The 24,161-nt window shown below is 36.8% G+C and overlaps 1 protein-coding gene across 3 annotated transcripts in view; it reads right to left on the bottom strand.

Annotated features, from left to right (window-relative positions):
- Positions 1 to 2,296: 2,296 nt before the first annotated feature.
- USP25 (ubiquitin specific peptidase 25) overlaps positions 2,297 to 24,161 on the bottom strand; it is a 96,647-nt gene continuing 74,782 nt past the window's right edge. For 2 of the 3 annotated variants that reach the window (XM_039380525.1, XM_039380526.1), the window contains 9 exons: positions 22,436 to 22,664; positions 20,856 to 21,053; positions 19,380 to 19,519; positions 11,072 to 11,250; positions 10,211 to 10,289; positions 8,341 to 8,420; positions 5,695 to 5,818; positions 4,776 to 4,971; positions 2,297 to 4,324 (listed from right to left, as the gene is read on the bottom strand). In XM_039380525.1, coding sequence (XP_039236459.1) covers positions 4,152 to 4,324; positions 4,776 to 4,971; positions 5,695 to 5,818; positions 8,341 to 8,420; positions 10,211 to 10,289; positions 11,072 to 11,250; positions 19,380 to 19,519; positions 20,856 to 21,053; positions 22,436 to 22,664 — 1,398 coding nt within the window. In that variant the 3' untranslated portion in view covers positions 2,297 to 4,151. Of the gene's footprint in view, positions 4,325 to 4,775; positions 4,972 to 5,694; positions 5,819 to 8,340; positions 8,421 to 10,210; positions 10,290 to 11,071; positions 11,251 to 14,548; positions 14,645 to 16,480; positions 16,595 to 19,379; positions 19,520 to 20,855; positions 21,054 to 22,435; positions 22,665 to 24,161 lie in introns of all 3 variants that reach the window. The other variant, XM_027736442.2, reaches the window with a different exon arrangement.

A 24,161-nucleotide genomic window follows, 5' to 3' on the forward strand; every position in this document is an offset into this window, starting at 1 on the left:
TTGGGGGAATACAGATACTGTTAGTTTTTCTATAAAGAAAGATATTCCTTAGGAGTTAAGAATGTTTCCAGTTAACACTTATCCATCAAGCCCAGGATTTCAAAAGATCTTCAAAAACCAGAACAACACAATATACAAACTGGATATCAATCACACGAAAAATAATTCTGTTTCACTTAAAAGAATCACTGCCCTTTTGAATTTTACCTACTGTTTTTTGCTAAAAGAACTCTTTGGGTCAGAGCTTTTTCATGTCTATATTAATATCCTCTAGAGAAGCAAGTAAAGGAAAGATGCAAACACTTTCCTCTCACTGTCATGACTGATATTCATTTTACTTGCATCCTTCTAGGCATAAACCCAGAATATAATTTTAAAAAAAATACACATTTACGTTGAAAAATACTGCATAGATGAGGTGACTTATTATATACTTAAGAGTGGTGCATTTTCTCATCAACATTCTATTCTTTACCTTGTGCTTATATAAGGCCTTCTTTATGGTGAACTTGCCACCGGCTGCCGCATGAGAGGAGCCCCGAAGAGGAGATACAAGGACTCCCTGAAACAACATCTCAGCCTTGGCCATATTGATCATCATAACTGGTCTACTCTGGCCTCAAATCGGGAGGTCTGGAGACACACCATCTATAACGCAGCTGATGCCTTTGAGAAAGCATGCAGGATCACCCTTGAGGAGAAAAGGCAACGCAGAAAGAACCGTGTATTGCAGAATTTACCACCTAAGGAGTCTTTCTGCTGTGCCTTTTGCAACCGGACATGCCTGTCTTGTACTGGCCTTTTTAGCCACCAGCGCGCTTGTGACAAACGTGGGTAGAGACCTTTCCTGAATCTTCGTTCGCGAAGCCCAGCCATGATATAAGGCCTCCCACAGACATTTGGATTCACTGGAGTTTGAGAAAAGGAAACAACACAAAATGAAGAATATAAACAACCACCATTGTCTCTCCCTTTAGGGACCTCTATGTTTGTTGGACAGTATCAGACCGTTTTCTGTGTGCTGTTGTTGACATTGAGTTCCTTTCTGGAGATGCAATCTTCACAGGCACGCTGGAGCAGCCTAAAAATAATCTGAAAGATATTTAATGCAGACGTTATCAAATTTTGGTATTTTAACGCTGGAACATGAAGCACATGCTTTTGACTCTGCTCATACTTCAGGTTTTCTGGAGCAAACCTGTTCCCTGCAGCTAAAACACAGACTGTCCACAAAGCAACTTGATAACAAAGATCAAGTCTTTGTGTCTGGTGTGATCTCAAATACCACCACATCTAAGTACAAATTGACTCCATCGATCCTCTTCATTTGTTCAGGTTAATTCTGCTGCTGCTCCTGGTCTTCTGCTAGGCTGAAAGTAACAGATCTGCTATGGCAGCTTGAGCTGGAGTCAACAGGATTCTTGATACTACCAAATATCAGGTGAAGTGCAGCAACAGGATAGTCTGGCTAAAAAGAAGATCTGTGTGTGGGGGGAAAAGGCAATTAACTGCAAAAGGGCAGTGCCTTAAGGGTCCTCCACAGTATGAAGCAACATCCAGAAAAAAGAAAAAAATCCACCCTTTACTTGATGGTGCAGGTGATTTATTAATGAGTTTTGGTTAAATTCCCTTTTTGTGTTCTGTAAAGTGAAAAAAAATATAAAAATCTCAATCTCCATACTGAAGAGACATATCTACTTACATAACCCAGTCAGATTATTAGGTAGCAAATGGAGTTTATGCTTTACTACCTCACAGTTACTTCTATAGGTTTTGTGTTAGGCAATGTGAATCCAAGCTATCAACTATCTTATTGAAGTGAAAAACAAGAATTTTAAGACAAAATAATAAACTAATGATTTAGCTGAAGGTTTAAAAACAGATATTTAAAATATAGTAAAATAGTAAAAAGCATATATGTTTATTTCTGCTTGACTAGACCTCAATTCAACTCAAAAACTCAAGTCTTTGCAAAGGAATACCTATTTATCTTCAGTACTATGTTCTACAATGGATTATTTTCATACTTGAAGAAACTGAAAACAAAAAAGACAAAGAAAAAGAACAATCTCATCCTTCCTTGCTTCCTTTTGATTTAAATCTCTTAGATATTCTTCCCAAATGAAATACTTTATTACTCTATCTTAGAAAGAGTGGCTTTTCCCCCGTGTTTGTCACAAAGGATTACACAAATATGGGTAACTGGCTCCTGCAGGGTTAGAGGGGAGCTTTCCTTAAAAGTTTCCACAAACACTCAAACTCAAAACCTTTTAGCAATAACAAAACAGAGTTGCTCTTTTACATTTAATTCTTTTTACTCTTACTGAAAAAGGCAAGTGAGAAGTCTGATCTGTTCAAGACCTTGTTTAAGAATATAGAGTGCTAAGGAGGCATATTCTTGAGTTTCAGATCAAAGTGGAACAGGTGCAAAATGTAAAACCTTTTAAAATTTATCCTCTCTCCCATTTCATAATAAGTATACCTTTCCTTGAGGAGTGATATTTTGCACATCAATAGTTTCAGACCTAAAAAAAAGGCTCCTGAGCAGTATTTCACTGTTAAAAGTTCAATATTCTTTTTGAAAGAAAGAATTTGATAAAGTAAATGGACAGTTTGAAAAATTTGCATGAAGCACTGCAGTACTGAAAACAGAACAGAACATCCCTAAACATATTTTGAATTGAAGGTCACACTCTAGTCACTGTATATTGTAATCCAGAGTGAACTGCTTCTAAGGTTGATATGTGCTAAGGGTGAACTCTGCCATTTCTTGCACATGAGGTGCATTCATTTATGCCCACTGCATTTCTAGGCGGTCCTTCCCTTCCTCTGTGGCCTTTTATTAGTAGATATTCAAATAAACACCACTTGAAAGCCTGTAAGGAAAAGATGTGTCGCTCCAATAAAAACATACAAATAAATATTCACATATTTTACTGATCTAACACAAAACGTTCTCTATAAAGAGTAGGAATCAAAATAGTGTCAGGTAACAGGATTACCTCAGACGCATTAAATCTCTTTTTCCACAAAATAATTAAGTTTCTTCATTAAAACCAGACAGCATTTAATTTCTACAAAAGAAGCCCAATAGATTTTTTTTTTTAACTTCCAATAGAAATTCAATTAGGACAGATAAAAGATTTCTGAGATATTTTGTTGCAACAATAGCAACCCATTTCAAGTAAGGAATTAACGTTAAGCTTTTTTTTTTGGTCATTTACATGACTAAAATACCAATTAAAAATTGATTAATCTTTAAGCTTAATAAATTCCATTTTTTAAAACCTTTATATTCTCTACTTTAATCAATTTCTAGAAATTTTGCTCAGAGGGTGTAATATATTTCTACTGAAAATACTTCTAATTTTTGTACTCTAATTTTTTTTTCTGAGAATAGAAGGAAGGTGCCATTATTGTTTTGCTTCAGAAGCCAGTCCCTACTATTAGAAAAGACTTGGCATGGCCATTCACACAGAGAAAAGTGTTCAGGTGCAGTATCATACAGATCAGTGAAGAATATACAAAAAAACATAGTGTATAATACTGTGACAGTTTTTCAATATATTCACATACAGTAATCTCCGACTACCTGTATATCTAAACTGGCCATAAATCCTGAAGAACCTTGTCTATAAAATTGAGTAACCCATCAATATACCGTATTTCTTCTAAAAATATCCGTATTTTACAATAATATACAAGGTATCTGCTTGCAAACACAGAAGTAGCCATAAATAAAACTTTATTCTTTCATTTCATTTACAAGCTACCAAGTACCATGTATTTACACAGCACTGGACACTTAAAGTAGTTGCAGTCACAAAATGATCCAGACAGCTGTTGATAAAGTAAAGGATCTTAAGATAAAAGCAAAGTAATACTGTAACAGATAAATGGCAAAAAAGCAGTTTTGCCATAATGATCAGACTTGCATGTTGCATCAATTCTGGTTGAAACGACTGAGTGCCATGCGATTCTCAGCTTTAATCGTTTGCAGTCTGGCTAAAGTTTGGACAGTCATTTCTCTTTTGCAGTTATTAAAATAAAAAAGTTAAAAACTATAGCAGCAACAAGCAAACCCTGTGACAGGAAGGCAAGGTTTAAGAACTAAAAAAGTTTATACAATGTGCTTAGGAAGGTCGCAGAATTTATCTCCCATCGGCTGGAGTTCGACTGAGTGACAACATGATTCGGGCGTATCTTTCACACAGTTCATGTGTGGAGTAGGAGGGTAACTTTGGCGGGTCATTGAAACCTTTAATCTCTGTAGAACAATCTAGCAGTTTTGGCAGGAAATCTGTCAGCTTTTCTTGCAAGTTGGCTGCAAATCAAGTGAGAAAAACAAATGTAAGCACTTAAGTCTGCATGTAGAATTCTCCCTTTTCTGCCCAATGTTCACTTTTTTTTAATGGTGGGTGGGAAGAAGAGGAGTTTCACTTGGAATAATCCACTTTCTACAGATCTACCAGCAATAACTAGGACATACCAATTCCTAGTATAGTAAAGATGTTGATATAAATGCCCCTTCAGATGGTCTAACACCACAAATGTTTCTCCATTCAAAAAGCACGTTTCCCTTAAGGCCTGATACCCCAGTGCAACACATGGAAAAACTTTTTATTTAAATGTGTACAGGATTATTCAAAAGTCAGGGTAGCTCAAAAAACATTATGAAGGCACAAAAGATATAGGTTCAATTCCAGTCATCAGAAACATCATATTTACAAAAAAGGTGCACGAGGGCCTTTAACCTTAATGAATAAATGACTTACGTTCCATTTCTTGTCCGAGATAGGAACACCAACGGTTTCTCATATCTTCCACAGCAACAATATCTTTCTCTTCCATTTCATCCACCAGTAGTAATGGCAAGCAGGGGACAATAAGCTCATTCATGATGATCAGGCCATTATTCACTTCCTGATCATCTCCCGATTCAAACAGTGCTGCAGCATGTTCGTTTAGTTTCTTCATAAACCACCACAAAAAAGGAAAGCCTTTAAGTATACAGCATTTCACATTCTGCCATGCATCAGTTTTATCAGTTTGTTTTGTTCCTACAAAATTACCAATTCCAATGAATTACCAATTCATGTCAACCACAGCTGTGTTTTAACATTTACAGCAATGATATATAAACTCTAATAATCCACTCGATCTTGTGCTGTTCCTGAAGCCACTTCATTTCATACCTGCCAACTCCAACTTTGCAACTGTTCTTTTTAAGACTGAGGTTCTATCACCTGCTTTTATTCTCTCACTGTTGTTAAAGGTGACATAACAAGGAAAAAATCCCTTGCTTCAGACAAGGCATCATCACTGATGCCTTTTCCAATATTTGGCTCCTCGTAAAACTATGGCAACAGGGTGAGTCTGCTCCCCAGTGCTGTCAATTATTGCTCCTACCTAGCCCAGACACGGTGGCAGTGAGCACACTATTTACAGTCATAAATGTAACCAATCAAATCAATCAAAAATGACTGATTATTTGGGAAAAAAAAAAGGGAAATAATGTTTTCCGTTTTACTTTTTCTTTTTTCCCCCCGTACAGGAGTCTAAGTATTAAACTGTTAATGGAGGGAGGTTTTGCTTTTGTTGTACATGACAGCAACGCTTTTCTACTAATTAATTTTATTCAAGCTATGCAGCAAACTCAACTTTTTGAAACATAATACTTGACCCTTCACTTACTAGCAAACATTCTCGTCTGTAGTGAGATATCAGCTCTTCATCATGCCCTCTGTACGGGCCTTTGGACAGGAGTTCTTTGTTATTCTGGTAAGCATAGATAAGGTAGAGCAAGGCTTCCATATAGCTGAAGTGAAGAAACAAAAGCATTAGATACAACATCCAGGTACCACCTGCTTCAAGGTAAAGTGAAGGATAGGTAACTCCACTTGCTTTATGTCTAGTCCATCCCTACCCACCAATCTCTTCACAACGTTTTTTTCTACCACACAGTTTTGTTGTTTACACACATAAACCCAAATTATTTTATTATCAGGTTAGATCATTGCACATGAAATGTAATCCAAAGCTCACTGAAACCAAGAGGTATCATTTCACTCACTTCAAAACCGCCTTTGGATGGGCCTTGAGTAGACCTGAAAACTTACTGTGCATTTATGTCACATTAGGTTTGAGGTTCTGTTGTCATAAATCTCTTAATAGCATTCTGCACCTCAGCAAATACGAATCAAAGCTGTCACCTTACTCCCAAAACAAAAACTGTGAATTTTTTAATCTTCACTAACTTTAAGTTTTTCCAAATTCCTGAAATCTAATGTGATGGAAGAAGCCACAAAAGCACTTCAAAAGCAGAAGTGCTGTTAGATTGTTGATAGTTCTGTCTTTATTCTAAATGCAGAAGATAAATGCAAGCCTGATTGGTAGACCAGGAGTAAGAGAGGACTCAAAAACCTAACAGTTAATAATTGACAGAGACCCCTTCATGTACAGATTACAATCTCCCTTCACACTGCTGCACACCATTTCCAGCAGAAACCTGAAATGGTTAATTCTCTGACTTACAAAAACCCAGTTATGACAGGCAATGAAAGCAGCTTAGGCAGCTACCATAAAAACAAACACTTTGGTATCTCATTTTTATTCAAATTTTAAAAAAATGTAGGAAGAGAAATTTCCTAAGGCAGGTAAGGAAAGGTACATTGTGCACTTAACTCCTAGAGAGAACGCCAGGTTACAGTTAAAGTTGAAATTACCAAAACCAAACCACGAAACTACTAAAAAAGGCTGAAAGTACTGAAACTACACCAAACTCCTGAAAACTGCTGTTCAGCACAGAGCACAAACCTGTGCTTTGCTCCCTCCCCTACAGTAGCATGATCACAATATATTATGGCAAGAGAATAAGTGAAAACACTGGTATTTTACAGTTGGAGTCCCAGTGCCAAGGAACTCAAAGATCTTCCATTCCTGATTACAAGCTCAGAGCATACATGAAGTACAGGGGTAACAAGGAGGGTTCCTGTAAGCCACACCAATGCCTGTGACTTTTTTGCCTTGTTAGGGGATGAAGCAACATCCCCAGAGTGTTTATTTTTCAAGTAAGCCAGGCAATCTTCTGACTAACCTTTCCATAAAAACTGTTAAGACTGCCAAGGCAGCATATTGCAATTTAGATTATTAATTAATGTACTATTTATTATATGCTAACAAGCAGAAGACAAATCAGGACTATGGGCTCATTGTGTTTGCCACTATACAAACACATATCGCGTCACAAAGGCAAGGCAGTTGCCTTTTCCCATCAATTTTTCTGGTTTGTTAGAAGCCTTTCTTTTTTGGGAAGATACAAGACAAGAAAGAGAAATATGAAGCAATTTACTACACAACTAAGAGACAAAGAATTAAATTTGATTCCCACTATAAATTACCTTACCTACTGTTTTATACCTGAAAAATCAGTGATTGACTACAGAATTGTTTCCAAAATCAAAGATTCCTATCTCATGTGAATGCTCAATTTTCACACCACAGATGTCAGCCACTGGATATTCTGCAACTAACCACTTCATTCCTTTGGCTGGGCATGGGAGGATGAGGTACTTCTGAACAATTCTGGTTTGAGACATTTATTCTCCATTCTCATTGAGGGATTCTCTCATGAGAATTGATTAATTCTCATTTTGAGGCATTTATACTCTAATCACCATGCTTGTTGCATGATCAGAATAAATTTTAGCTCTAGTGCATTAAGTACATAAATGTCACCAATTTTATACAGTCACAATTCCTGACTTGATTCAAAAAGAGAAGAGAATGAATCACCATGGAGCTAAGGACAATCAGCTACAACTACGACAGCTATGCATGATAGTTTTTCTCAAATATGTTCTGCTTTCAAGACCTTTAGAGCCCATCACAGGTGGAGTTTTGGCTCAGAAGGCAAACCTTTGTTTCAGTGGGAAGACCCAGTAAAAAGGCAGGTAAGACAGGACTTGACTAAATGTGATTGCTGATGAAAGCAGATAAATGTACGTGCATGTGTGGTGCCAGAGAAAGAAGATTTTTATGGCTGAGGGATACTCAGACCACTTAAGATTAGGAGAGAAAGAACAATAAGGGAGCACATGAAGGGTGCTCTGAAAAGTACCCATGGCTTGGGAAGAGATTGGAAATGGAGATTAAGAATAAGAAGATGTGGGAAGCTCTGAGGCAGATGCAAGACTGAAGACATTAATAGACTGAATAAATGTTTAACTGAAATTAATAATACATTAAACATTTCTTAATTTAAAAAATAGCTTTACTTATCCATGTTACATTTTGCCTTTATATCACTCTACTACATTTGAGCTCCATGCAAACACTTACCTCTTTTTTTGGAAAAACTCCAATCCCACCATGAGAAACATGGTTGTTTCCCTGAAATGTCTGTAGTCTTGATGCCATCTCTGCATATAAGAAAGGGTAAATAGAATTTTATCCACATATACGAAATATAATTTTTTTCTTTTTTCCTTTTTTTTTTTTCTACACACCCCTCCTTCCACTTTTAGTGTTGAATACTCACAGTAAGTGCTAAGGACTCTTAGTAGGCTTGCATATGTGAAAAGTCCACCTGAATCCACCCTCTCTCAATAAAAAGAAAATTCTTAAATATCTGAAACATTTCTAGATGAGATTATTCTTACAGAATGCATTACTATCTGAAAGGAACACAAAGCATCTTTGGAGAACCACAGTTAGAATTTTATAAGATCTCTTTCTTTTCTTCCCTACACTACATTTAGTTATTTACTCAGGAAGCGTTAGAAAGCTTTTTCATACGCTAAATATTAAGCTTAAATTTCAATAAAAGAATGACATAGAAAAAGCCTGAACACTTTACATGGGAAGTGCCAAAAAACCCAAATGCAACTCAGACTGTGGTAGAGATGTTGGTACTGGAGCAGAACATTTATCTTACTGCCTCACCATTTATAGAAAGTGACTCCTGGTCACTTACCTTACAGGTAAATGCTCTAAGTGAGAAAGGCATTTTTACTACAGTAGGTTAGATGCCAACTTTCAATTGTGCAATAAAGATAAAATAGGGGACAGCACACCATAGGACACAGCTTCTTACAGATTCAACAGAAGGAGTTTGAGAAAGGGCCCATAAAATGCCAACTCAATATACAGGACTAATACTGACACAATCTATGGAGAAACCACCATCTGCCTCAGGAGCTAGAAAAGGAGCACATCTGCAGGGGAACAGAAGACACCCCTAACTCCCCACTCTTAAGGTTAAGTCTAGAATTGTTTATTGTCTCTGTGCAATGTCATTCTGAAAATGGTAAAATGTTGATCCCTGAACAGCCAAAAATATGAAACAGAAGTGCCACTCTAAGGGCCCTTTCCCATCACAGGCTACAGAGGGCACACTGTAATATGGGAGTATCTATTGTAGGTCCTGGACACGTTAATGAGAAGTGACAAATATTTTTCATTTGGTTTGTGAGGGAATGATTACTCCCATAATCCTCCTAAACAAGTTCTTTGGACCTAACAGCACAACAATGAGGTGTAAGTGGTGCACTGTTAAGAGGTCTTAATGAATATAATTACATAGAGTTGAAGCTGTTGCTGTAAAACCAGCTACAGGCTTAGCTTTAATTGTGAGATGAATTATTTTTGCTAATATAATCACGATTATTTAATATCCAAAATTCGCCCTTACTTTCTCTCCAAGTTTTACACAGGAGGAAATATTAAGTGCAAAAGCTGGTTACGTATGGTCGCAGCACACAGAAGAATCTGCTGCTCACAAGAAAATGGGAATGGCCACAGAGACACCTGGAGGAAAAGCACAAATGTGGCTGTGCCTGCTACCCAGTTCTCAGGATGAGTAAGGCTGGGCTGAGACCACTCTCACTCCTTCACTGCCAGCTCTGTCTGCCTAGAGAAGCCAGGTGGCTCATATAGTGATAAACTACAAAATATTGTCACTGACGTCAAGACACGTTAACGAACTAAGGACAGACTCCAACCTGACATTTATTTATGACTCAAACGTTGGAATTACAGATGTGGAAAAACCAGCTTTAGACCAACAACAGCCTCTGGAGAAACAAACGATCTTTCAATAACCAGTTTTAACTTCTCGGTGCAAGATAAGCGGAAATTTGTGAAGACAAAATTCAGCTTACTGGTAACTATTTCACCTTAAAACTTAATTTAAAGCATAAGAAATACTGACCTCGTATTCCTCCATGTTTACTTCATCTGGCTTTATCATTTCAAGTTTGGCTTGAGCAACCTTCATTATGTTACGGCACCTTACAAAAAGCAACAAGAAATCATGAAATAATACTGGAAATTCACAGAGGGTATTATCCATACAAGACAGCAGCTTCAAACAGTATGAGCTACAGCCTTATGCAAACCAGTATGAAAATGCTACTCATTTTTATTATGCATGGTATAATCAGCAGGAGAGAGCACTTTTGACGTAGGTGTGATGGAGGCCTGTGCTATTTAAAGAATTACTTCTTGTTTTATTTTGCTAAATTGCCACATTGCTCAGTCTTTCTTTTAAAAGTTCAGATGGCCTGAAACAGCCCAACATTTACTTTGCAGAAGTTTAGAAGATTATTCACTACACGGAAATAAGACTAATGTTTTCTAACTTGTAATTTGTCTATTTCTGTAATTAAGTAGACAGAATTTTGAATGAAACAGAGACACTGTCTTGCTTTCAAGTCAGTTGCTCACTTAGCTTGTAAGGCTTTGCTGTCTACTGCTGGCTTTCAGGGCAGTGAGGAAATACACAGTGAAAGAAGGTACAGAGATCTATGTGCAAAATTATGAACAACACTGAGTATTTCTCCTTATTTTATATGAATAGAAACCCAACTTCTCGCTTACTCTTTTTATAGAGATTTTTATAGAAGATGGTATGTTTTACCAAGTAAACTTGCAAGCTATTCACTAGGAGGTAGAGCCAACTAAAGCCACCAGCCTTCCCTCTAATACAAGCACGAGCTGAACATGAAGGGGCGTCTCCACCCACCAGAGCACATTCGTGAGCACAGGAAATGAGACATGCAGATCTTATTACCTTTCATCAAAGCTCAGATTGTGATCTCCAAACTGTTCCAGTAATGTTCTCTCAATTATCTTCTTTGGTGCCTGGTTTTGGATGAAGTAAACAATTGCATGACGCAGACGATAATCACATTCAGGTGGTGGATCTTCCTGGGCTAATTTTAGCAAACGTGTGTATTCCAATTTAATTGCCTACATAATTTGAAAAAAATAGACATTATTCCTTCTGGCTTTAAACTCCAGCGTCACAAACACTAACAAGACAATTCACATCCCATGGCATTTTGCCTATAAAATATTTTTTTGACAGTTCAATAGTTCACCCTCCTAAGAAGTCCAAACTATGTTTTTAGAAAAACAAACAAAGAAAGAAACAAAAAAACCCCGACAAATTGTCAAGTTGCTCTTTTTTCTTCCAAATTATGCCTGTCAAAATCCCAGGTAAACCTTTACTTCAAAAGCAGTTCCAATCCTGTGCTATGTTTCCCTGAGAGATGATTTATCCAATCCTTAGAGATTTAAGTATTTACAATCCAAAGCTCATATAAGATTTCCAACACTTAATGAAATTTCCTGAAGACTCATAATGTGCAAAAGGTACCTCTAATATATAGTTAAAATGCAAATGCATGAATAAAATAAATTCTACGGGAAGTTTAATGAACATGTATGATTTTGGAAACACTAAGTGAGAATGAGAATGTCTTTCAACAAAAATCAAATTATAGGATTTATAAAGAAAATAATAACTCAATATGAACAGTATTATTAGCCTCCTATAGGGCAGGATGGAGACCTCACTGAATATTTTAGGTCAACTTTAGAGGTCATCAGAAGTTTTTACATTTCCAGATGTGCCATCACATTAGATTTTAATGAATATAATTTGTTCTGTTCATTAGATCTCATTCACTGAAACTATACAGCAGGAACAAAAACAGAAGAAAAATAATTAGAAAAATGGTGACAAATGTTAACACGTTCCATCATTTATCTCTCAAAACAGGGAGGTGATGAGATTGTTTGCTAACACATCAGCATAGTTTCAATACAACATCTGCACAAAATAAAGCTCCAAAGCAGTCAGAAAAAAAACCAACCCTGTTCAATATTTCAAACTCCTTTATGTTGTAATACCTGGCAGTAGCAGGTAACTGTCAGAAATTTGGGCTCCCATCCTCTACTAGTACATATCTTGTTTCAGGACTAAACAAGCGGGTAGGATAATAATCATACAGGCTTAAACACAGAGTGTGTGGAGAACTTTAAAACTTAAGAGATTGTTCAGCATCAATACCTTTAAATACTCATATGCATTACCATTAAAAAGGAAGTTTGGGAGAACATTATAAATGCCACAAGCCACGAACAGAGTTTCTGTTACCTTACATCAGAAGTTCTACTATTGGAAAGCCAGCAAGGATAACAGTTAAACTCTGTTTATTGAGGTAGGCCAGAAGCAAACAGAAATTGCTATTAAGACATTTTAATTTTTCATATAATTACTGAGAAGTAGGAAAAAATGCAATGCAAAGCCTCTATTTTTATATTCATATTTTAAATAATATGGTATAATACAGGTTCAGAAACCCTATGTACGATGAAAAAGTGACACTTTCTTTACACAAAATACAGGAAAAAGGGACAGTAGAAAAAAGTATCACGGCAAACATTCTGCAAGGGCTGTCGATAAACTTTAAGGGAGGATGACTGGAAGAGGTCATTGATCAAGAAATATCTGAATCTTAGTCATGTCTTAAGCCTGAGATCTACCTTGGCAGTTGACCCACATCAAAGGGGTTTCACCTGAGTTACACTAAAACAAAGATATAGAAAAGCCCCCAAAATTTTCTGAAATCACTTATTTCATAAAAAACAATCACAAAGAAACACAGAGTATAACAGCATTAAAAGATATAGAAGCTTTTACAATAAGCTTATGGAGAAATGTGAGGTTTCATCTGGTAAATCTCAAAACCTGAATTTTGTTACTAAGTAGGACCAGTTCATCTGCATATGTTCATGCTAATTCATTCCTTGAAAATTAATCACGTTCCACCTCTTCTGAGCCATTGGATACATGATTCCATAGAAAATGAGTAAGGAAAGTTTTCTACTTTCCAACAATTTAGTGTCAAAACATTTTTTACCTCAAAGACAAATTCTGTCCCCGTGAAGCAGAAGTTTTTAAGCATTCAAAGGTAAAGACTGAAAAACATTGCAACTGAGTATTGTCTTGATAACTCTGAAGCACTAAATATAATTTTATTTTGAACAACATTTCTGTTTTAAAACTATCAAAACACCCTCCATATTAAAAAAAATAATTAGGTATAATCAAAAACTTTCTGGTAAGGAGTGGTTTGATCAAATGAGGGTGGTTTTTTTGAGCTTAAAAAAATAAAAAAAAAAACTTATATATTTTCATTCAGTAGTAAGTTTGAAAAATACAACAAAAAACAACCAGCACTGAATCCCATACTAACCCCATTTCACTGAACAGAGGCTATAGCAGGTGTCTCTCCATTCCCTGAGGGCAGGCACAGTTAACAGAGACAACCCTGCAAACATATGTTATGGTCATAACCCCTCTTTAAGTATCCATTACAACTCCCCACACAAACAGACAAACAAACCAACCCACGAGATTTCAATTTCCTTACCAAGGGGTTGAAGAACCTTTTGGTGGCGTTGGTAGGGTTTTTTTGTTTGTTTGGCTGTTGTTTGTTGGGGGGTTTGGGGTTTTGACAGTTTCTTCTAGTGGAGCTACATCATAACAGTTAAGAAGAAAACAGGCTGCTACTCAGTAACAGGCAAGAAACTTCTTCCTCCTCTCCAGATCACATTTGAGAGGATTTTACATCATGTCAAAGTAATTCCCTTTCTAATACCCTGAAAAGACTACAAGCTAAAAGCGCTCAGAAGTTTGTGTATTTAAGAAAACTAACACATTTTTAAATCTGGCATCCTTGTGAAGAGCAATAACCACAACAAGCCTAATGTCTAATTCCCAGTAATAAAAAATTTTATAATAAATAGTACTGACATCCATGCAGTTACACAAAAGAAAGTAATTTAGATTTTTTAAAAATCTTTTAAGGAGTATTAAACAAGAACATCTTTTTAAAATAAACAACAAATGATTAAACATTAATTTGCCTGGGTGAAAAAACTGATGTCTCAAAAGTCAAGTTACTAAAAGGAGGGGAGGGGAATATATTCTTATTGATTACATATCTAGGTTTCATGTTACTATTATTTTCCTCACTACTATTATTAGAAAGCTAAAATGGAGAAAGGTATATAAGCTACTGAAATAAACAGGGCAAATATTTGTCTACTTTTCAAGGGAGAAATATCTAAATGGATGACTGATATAGACAAATACGTATAGATGCTAGAAAAGACTTAATAAACTTCAAAGGGTAGAGGGAATAGCATATCTAACAAGAAAAGTCAGAGGAGAAAAAGTTGAAAATGTTAGTTGTACCTTAAAGAACCCTGCTTCTGGCCCACACCTGTCATAAACATTCCTGGCTTTACCTATAGCCATGATAATACCTTGCATGTTCGGGGTCAGCATGACCTGCCACAAGGGATTTAAGGTAAAAGTTTTGAATGATTAATATTTTAATGACCAAATTCAATATGCTTTTTGTCTCATGCAAGATAAAAAGCAACTTAATGCATGCATACACTGAAATGCCACACTTCAATACAGATCAGGTGTGCATATTCTGCAAATCAAATCACGGCATGTGTATATAGTTTTACTGTAACAACATCAAAGGAATCTTATTAAAAAAAAAATTGAAGAAAACTGTGTCAAAAAAGTTACATGGTCCAAACTTCCCAGGAAAGGAACATGCATCGTTCAGCATTAGTATCCAGCAGAAACTGCACACTGAATGAGTGCTACCCATGGCCAAAGGATTTAAAAAAAAAAAAAAAGTTTCAGGTAGAAAAATCATCCAGTCACACTACACTAAAACACAGTAAACCACACTTCCTGTATTTTATGCATATTTCAACATCAAAATCAGAGACTCATTCATTGCTACAAGTGCAATTGCTTCCTGAAGCATTTGCAGACAAATTCTTAAACATCAAACCCAAAACAATTAACGAACACAAAGCCAAACATAAGACACGTATCTCACAGCTATTCACATCAATTACATACAATTTGAGACATTTAGGTTATTCTGAAAAGCTTTTCTCCTTTGTTAACTGTGAGCAAAGAAAAACTCTCGCTCTCTCCTTGGTATAGCTGGTACAGCAACTGCCACAGCAAGAAAAGATGAAGAACCTGAAACACCCTGCAAGTTTCCCACACATAAGAACATTAAAAAAAAAAAAAGTAAACACACAAAATGAACAGGGAAATAGGCAAGAAAGTTTTCCTCTAGAAAGACAATGGCATGGGGACAACAGTGAAAAAAAAAAGAAGGAAAAAAACAAACAAAAAAGCAGGTCACTATATGAGGTTAAATCCTCATGTCTTTAAAGGTGGAGACTACACATCTGTGAGAAGCTAAACTCAGTGTGATGATGTCAATTAAATCATTTTACTCCCCACCCCACAATCCCAGTTACAATTGATCACAATTCCAGGGCAGAATGACCTGAAATATCCATTTGCCTAGGGAAGCTAAAGCTCCCCAGAGCCCCTCAAGAACACATGCTCAGACACCTGAGAATATGGGCTGCCCCAACACTAACCCCAACCAAAATATTCACAGAGTAGGCAGTGTCAAGGCAGGGCAGTTTTAATGTTACTTTTTACTGCTAAAATAGGGCAGCAAAAAATAACGTCTCTCAGGATAACAACTGGCCTCTCGTTTATTCCTCAAGTAGTACCAGGTACATGCACCACCCTGGGCCTGACCTGTAAAAAAAGAATTTATTTTTTTTTAAGCTTTGCAAGAGTCAGCTCCACCAGCCACATCAGTTTCAGGTTATTTCCACGGCTAATTTAATCCCCAAAGCCTGAAAAGCTTAACCTTGGCAAATAAGAGATCAGACCTGAACATTGGCTTTATTGGACTGACACAGAAGCACAAACATTAAGAACATCACTCACTGTCCTGTCACTTTTTAAATAATGGAGCGGTGTGCAGTCTATCACCAGCATTTTGAAGGCTACCTGGCCTAACACAAACATTCAACTTCCACAGCTGAAAAGACAAATACACCTCCAGTGTAAACGGTACCATGCAAAGCGTGCCCAATTAGAGTAGGTAGTGCTTTCCTTTCATATTTCATTACAAATTAATATATTGTTAAGATTACAAATCGCTGAGCATTTAGTTTTGCAGAAATCTGTTAAGTGTCACTATGTGCAAACATGCCAAAACTTCTCATCAGGCAGCACAGGAAAGCACCGAGGAGGAGCGGTGCACACAACCGCAATCAAATGTACCTCATCGTCATAACCCCCCTCCTCTGACTCAATCACAAAAGTCCCTACATCAGGAATCGCCACCTCTACAACTCGCTGGTTAGGAGCTGGTGGAGCTGGGGCATTATCAGAGCTCTGCAGAAGAAAACCATTATCAGTATGTGTTTGGGGGGAAAAAAAAAAAAAGAGTAATAATCAGAAAATACAGAAAATTACGGAGAGATGCAAACTGACAGGCTGATCTACCACAGTGATGTGCACTGCTGAAATTCTGAAAAAATTAAGAAACTGAGAATATAAGTGATATTTTTAAGCAGTACATTTTAAAGTTAAGCCATAATTATTAAAAATATTTCATTCATTTTTTAATCACTAATTATATCTTTACAGGTTAGGATACCAGTATTGCAACTCTAACACCTGTTACAGATCTAAGGCAGTTGGCAAAGGATGAGTCTATGAACCACCACTTCTTATACATTTCACCCCAAAATTACTGAATGTATCACAGAATCACAGAATGGTTTGGGTTGGAAGGGACCTTAAAGATCATCTAATTCCAAGGATGTCACCCACTAAATCAGGTTGCTCAGAGCCCCATCCAACCTGGTCTTGATCAGGGCCAGGCCAGATACTTCATATCTGAAATACCTCTTGAATTCATACTAAAGGACAGAAACAAGCCAAAGGCTAACATTTCCTGATGCTCTGGGAAAAGACCAACCAACCAACTTCTAACAATCAAGATATTTTAAAAAATATTTCAAGGTACATTACATTCAAAAGGTTTATTTTTTAGAAGAGTAATCAAAAACTAAATCAGAGGAAGATTTTGCTAGTCACTGAAATTCTTGCTATGTTAAAATGAGTTTTAAACAACAATGGACACAATCTCAGCTTCTATGGTCTATCACTGAATAATAGGCAGTTTACAACATTTGCAGAACTTAAATCTTGACTCTCATCTAAGCAATCACAGAGTGCCATGCTACTTCTGCAACTATAACAATAGCCCCATTTTTTAACAAAGATTCCAGAAATATACACCGTTATCTATTTACACCCAACACTATATAAATACAAAGGAAAACTGTGCAATCAGAGGGCAGAAAAAAAAGGGCAGAAGGGCAGAAAATGGACAAAATGAACATGTGATGACTAACCTACAATCTTGTAGGTTACATATTCTGATGTTGGCTTTCCTTCTTTTAAAAATGGAAAAACAAAAAGAGGAACAATGGAATATATGGCTGCATGTCTGAATGTACGTAGAAGCAGAATAATTAGAAAGCACGCTGATACACTGAGAAGAAAGCACAATTCCACTAAGTGAAATTTGAGTATACAGAGAGCAGCTTTTAAACATTAACGCAGCACCTTCAGATTAGCTCGAAATTTGCTTTAGATTATAACAGTTGAAGTACAGTCGTTTCTAAATAAAAGAGTTTGCATGGTTTGGCTTTTTTTCTTTTATATTTTTCTTGCTGCAGGGAAAAGACTGGAGTAATACAACCTGCATCTGCCTCATCAAGCCTTCGTGGTGTTCCTATGTGGTTCCTCAACCACAGCTTTGTGAAGCCCTAAGGCTGACCACTGTGCAAGGTGTCATTATCCTGAACTAAAAGACTTGAACCACTGGGATGGATGCCCACAAACCCTAGAAAAGGACAGCATTATGAAAGACATTTTATCATGGGCTTGGTAACTGCATAGCTACCCCTTCAGCTGGAGGTAAATCATATTAAACAGGTTCCCACCAAGCTGTTCTGGGTTCTGAGAACTCAAAAAAAACCCAAAAAAACCAGAGATACAGTAGCCTAAAGCATTAGTGGCAGAGCATCTTTTCATCAAGGGTTAGATCAGTTTCTCTGTTAACTCTGATTTCAGTTTACCAGAGAAAGTGTGTTTCCCTGCTTTCCTGACACCACGGGAGAGAGGAGTGGAAAACACAGCAGGTCAACAAGTTGTCAACAATTTTCAAAGGCTTTAAGAGGACTTCCTGCTGGCCCCAAAGATATCTATGGCTAGATCTGCTGCTGTTTAATGAGGGTTCATACCTGAACCATCTGCTTCAAATTCTGTGGAGATCTAAACTGTTCATATCTCTAGTGGTCACTAGGGGTGCCTAAGGAAACTATACTGTACACTTCTTATGTCTTATCCTTATGGATACAGTTTCAAGACAGATGCATGTAGTGTTTTAATGACCCTTGGTTTTGTGGCCATCTGCTTATAGAGAAGCAAAAAAAATAATTGCTGGAAGAAAAAACTGTTAAATACTAGTTTCATTAATAACCCATAAAATAATGTCCCATTCCTCTTAGTATTTTTTGTATGAAGTGAAAGCAGAATCACCAACACTAATTCTTATCACCATTTAAAGTTAATATATGCATCCTATGAATCACAAAAAGTAATTTTCATCAAGTTGTGAATCTGCATAAAGCTACAGGATATTGTTGAAAAACCCCTTATTTTTGAAAGCTGCATTAACTGCCACAGGTCTTTCAAGGGAACTCAATTATAATCTTATATTTCACAGACAAAAACCTCAATGTCTAAAGCAGTATTTTTCAAGTCTTTTACACAGACTGTCAATATTTTCTCCTCAAAAATACATGGAACCATCTAATATTTTTAGAAGACTATGGGCACAAACATCTGATTTTCATTTGAACAGTAGGCTGTACTCTTGACAAGCTCTTTAATTCCACAGAGAACTTGTATTTAGTATTTCTTTTTTGCCCCACATTCATTACTGTTGGATACACTTTCTGAATGGACTTCAGTTTGGACAATCCCTGAAGAAAGACCAATTTCAGTTCAAAGTTTCCAGACACACACCCTTTAATCAGCTTTTATCATTTCCATTTGCAAAAAAAAAGCAAAAGAAGTATTTCAAGCTTCAAAATATCCTCACCGTATCCATTATAGCTTCTGGACCTCTATCTTCTTGTTCAGCTAAAGCTTTATTGATTGCTTGTACAGAATCTTCTTTTAAGTGCTTTGAAATATCAGTTCTTGATGGCTGCTCTAAATATTCTGGTTCTCCTGCTTGAACTTAGTGACAGAAATAAGATAACAATTTTGTGTGTTAACATCAGCATGAATTTTGAATTGATTAGTTTTTATTTGGATCACTGTCTCACAGATAAGGTAACCACACAGAAAATGCAGAGTAGGTCACACAATTCACAAATTCAACTTTACAGCAGTCTGTGTCTCATGTAGTTTTGAACACTTCCCTACAAATGGATCCCTGATTTTATATTAGTAACAATAGACCCATCCTGTCTATAAACCCATTAAGGCTCTTGAGTGAGGGGTGTTCATCAGTCGATCATCAGGGATGACCAAGAACAAAGAGGAGATTCTACTTGAACTTTCTGTGGGATACAGACTCAATATATGGAATGACCTACAGCCACTTGAGTGCCAGATGTATTTTTACTTTGTAAAATAATAAACACAATATGTTCATCTGCCTTAAGGGATATCTCAAAATCTCTTCCACTTGGGGGCAATAAATTGATTAGCAAAAATATTGTCTTATATTCCTTACATGATGAAACCAAATTTTGGCAGGCAAATAAAACATTCATTTTGTACTTTCCATTACTAACAAAAGAACAAAAACCAGTCTCAAAGTGTTTGTGAACTCAAAACATACAGAAGATGAAGTAACTCTCCGCAGAGTTCACAAAACAAGTGATGTCATTAAATCACTGCACTTTCTACATTCAGTTTGCAGTCACAGAGAGTTATGAGAAATACATGCTCAGTCTTAACAACTCCAATGAAGCAATGAAAACATCTGGACAGCAGCCTCACTACAAATCATTGGACTCACTGTTGCTGGTCAGAGTCTTTTCCATAATTTTAACGCTCTTGTTTTTACACAGTAAAATCTTAAGTGGGTCCTGCCATTGCTAAATCTACTCAATGCACCACACCAAATAAACTACTCTTCTCTTTGCATCTAAATTCTGTCTTAATTTAAAATGAGAACATAAGTCTCGTACTCAGTCATGCTGAATAGAAGAATATACATCACTAACAAACTAACAAATTCTCAAAAGAGACTGGTGAGACCTGTTAATAATTAATAATTACTTGTCTTAAAAGGCCAGAGTTTATATAAAAAAAAAATAAAGCTAAAGATAACTGGGAGGGAAAAGGCAATAAACCAACAATTTTTTTTTCTTTAAACAAAAAATGAAATGCAAAAAACCCCCAGATTGAGCTTCAAGTACAGTTACTCTGGCCAAGTGAACAGCTGTAATTCATGATTAATTCAAAATTAACTTCTTTTCTGTTGTTAAGCTGTAAAACAATATATACAAAAGCCAGTGACTTTTGGTCCTCGTCCTTTTACAAACAGGTAGAAGGAGCTAACCTGGAGCAGGTGAGGGTGCTGGTGCCCTGGGTATCTGAGATAACAACTTCTCCTGCTGTGCTTTCTGAGCAAGTTCTGCATCCCACTCTTCAAGTTCTTTTTCAAAACGTTTATTGTCTTCCTTGACATAATCCCTTAGATCAGAAGGTAGCGTGTCCATTCCAACAAGCATTTGCCCCGTTTCTTTGTTAAACTCCTCTGCAGTAACATGAAATATAAGTTTCAGAAGAAGAAAGAATAGGGAAAACAAAGTATGTTCAACAGATTTCCTCAAGTGAATTACTGAAAATGTACAGTGCAACACCAAAACCCTCAAACTATATTACTTCTAACTGGTTTTACTATCTGTTGGGCACTCCTCTGCTATTGAGACATATGGCTACTGCTCCTGTGATCTTTGGATTTTACATTCTTGGGCACTATCAGATCACTGATACCTTGAAAGATAAGCCTTTTGGGCCACGAGCACCTGTGATTGTGAACATTCAGAAAAAAAAGTCACGAAACCCCCACCATCACTCGATTGCATTACAGCCACACAGAGATGGACACAACTAAACTTCCCAAGGGAAAAGGGGAAGGAGAGTGGGCCTATAGGGATTTGCAAAGTCAACTGATAGGAACACTAGCTACACTGAGTAACCTTCCCTTTTGTTTGGAGAATGGTGTCTGCAGGGGTATCCCAGACCCCAGGAGATCAATCAGCTGTCCCACCGTGAGCAGCCCTCAGACTTAACCAGAGTGGCAGAGCAGCCTACAGGGCCCACAGACCCCATGGCTGCAAGTCCACTACCAGACTGGCTATCTGGGAATGTCATGGTTAATATCAGTTCTCCTTTAAAAACTGCACAAATGAGCACTCAAGCCTTCTGCCCTATGAAAAGACAGGAGCATGAAAATTTTCCCCAACCTATTATTGCATCTGTGGACATTTTCACAGTCAGCTCCCTGGCTACCATTATTATAAAATTCATGCTAAAGGGATCTTTGTCCCCTCTTCAAACACTTCCATACGAGGCCTTATATTTGCATATTGCTACATGTCCTGAAAAAAAATTTCCCAATCCATGTATTGCTCAGGTTTAATGTGTGGTTGGTAGGGGCTAAGTTATTTACATTTCAATGTACTGCATAAGCTTTCAAGTTTCCATGCTCCAGTAGAGTGCATCAGAGCTCTGAAGCTTAGGCAAAAAAAAAAAAAAAAAAAAAAAAAAGGCAGCTACATGAGGATTTTAATGTAAAATGCTCATTTATCTATTTCCATGTTTCTGTTCTAATGAGATAACCCCTTAAGAATTCTGAGCATGCAATCACTTGGTTAAAATGTTTGCAAATTAGTAAACATATAGTTTATATTAATCTCTTAATAATGCTGAAACACTGGCATTATCTTTATTAATCTAAAAGTTGAAGAGCAATTGTTCTACCTACAAAAATAATCCAACGGTTATGAGCAGAAATAAAACTTTCAATAATTATTAAAAACATTTCAAAAATCTGGAAATCCGTGTGAGAGAAGCTCACTTTATCAATGTATTTAGCTATTCTACACCATGCAGAACCCATATTGATAACATTACCTTGTATCAAGTATTGTTCCTTATCATTGATATACATTAAACAATATGCACTGGCATTCCTGTAACCACCAAAGGAGTCCCGTTCCAACTCTTCCCAAGTTGACTTTGTCACAGAAATGTCATTGTATTTCATCCATCTGTTCTGGTGGTGGTCATAAATATACGCCCAGTAGTGTCCTGCATTCGCTTGACCCTCATGAACTAGCACAGCATGCAACCTATAAGGAACCTTAAAAAAAAGAAAATAGAAAAAAACCCAAATGTCAAACTCTCTTTGCCAGCAGTCAGTTCCTAATGTATGCCAGCAATAATAGCTACATTAAATAAAAATAACAAAAATAAAGTTAAACAGAATCAAAACACCACAGAGGAAACACAAACAAGTAAAACTAGCAAACCACTAAGCATAAGGACTTTGAACTATGTTACTTACCACTACTAGTTACAGGAGATCTTAAAAACATTAGTGACTAGCGTAAATGTCTACTCAGCTGTCTCTACTGCCAGACACACTCTTTTCTTAATTCCATAATATTCCTACCTTCCTTGTACAAAAAACCCTCAAATATGTCAGCCTTGACTGTCTGTGATTTGCTCCAGCTCTGACCTGGTAAACCTGTCAAAAAGTCTGGAAAGGCACATGCAAATTCAAAGTAATAAACTCTGTTCTTTCTATGTGCCATTAAGAGAGTTTATTAAAGGAATATCTGAGAGTTGAATACTTCTGTTACCTAAAGGTAAAATTACTACAGTAAAATAGGAATACAACTGTTTTTTGGTATTGTAAATATATCAGTAAAGGCACTGCCATGTAAAAGCATGGAACACCTGAAGATGTCCTCTCCTCCTCCTGCAGCAAAGAAGGAAGATAGCAGTTTCTAGGAACGATGTAAAAAGTATTCCAGGTTATGTCTGTTCTATCTAAGTAGTTCTATCTAAGTAGTTGGGAAACTGAAGGAGATAGAGAAAAGCAGAATGAATGAGTGCTTCCTTACTTACAAGTCCTTTAAAAGCATCTTAGTGATTGACTCATTTTAACCTGCTGAAACAGCACATGCAACACACAAGGGAAAACTGCACAGTGTGCCTGAATGACAACAGCTCAGCTGAGAAGAAAAACCCCAAACTATCATTTACTGGTGTTGCAGTCTGGACTGAGGATAAACAGTCTATTTAACACAAGGTGTACTAAGTATTTGTTGCAAATATCATTTGAGTACCTCAATAATCAGTAACCATAAATACACACGTAACTACACCTTGAGAAACTCCTTGAAGTCACCTTTAACCTGATCGTTCTGTTCCATGCTATATACAAGGGCTGGAGGTTTTGCAAACCCCCTTGAACTGTAAAGCTGACTGACTGCACAGCAGCTGGAATCAAACAGCCTGTCATTCCAGAGACCAAACTGCACTCTAAATCTCCCAAACACAAGAAGTATACACAGAAGAAATCCTGGCTAGTCCTTAAATCTAAATGCTCTGGGGATTTTAACATCTGTTATTAAAGCAGTGTGAAAGCCTTCTTAAAATGATTGCAAGCCCATGTATATGCACAAAAATATATGCAGATCCTGATTTTAAAAAAAAGTTAAGGTCTCTATAGACTTCAACAAAATAAAATTCCTCACCCTGAAATCAGGGACTAAAAATCCCAGGTGAATTTAAAACATTTTACTTAAAACCACACTAACTGGGTCAGCTTGAGGGCCCCTAACATTTCCTC

Source organism: Pipra filicauda, unplaced genomic scaffold, assembly GCF_003945595.2.
Source record: "Pipra filicauda isolate LSUMZ 115617 unplaced genomic scaffold, ASM394559v2 scaffold197_size1571708_pilon, whole genome shotgun sequence".
NCBI lineage: Eukaryota > Metazoa > Chordata > Aves > Passeriformes > Pipridae > Pipra > Pipra filicauda.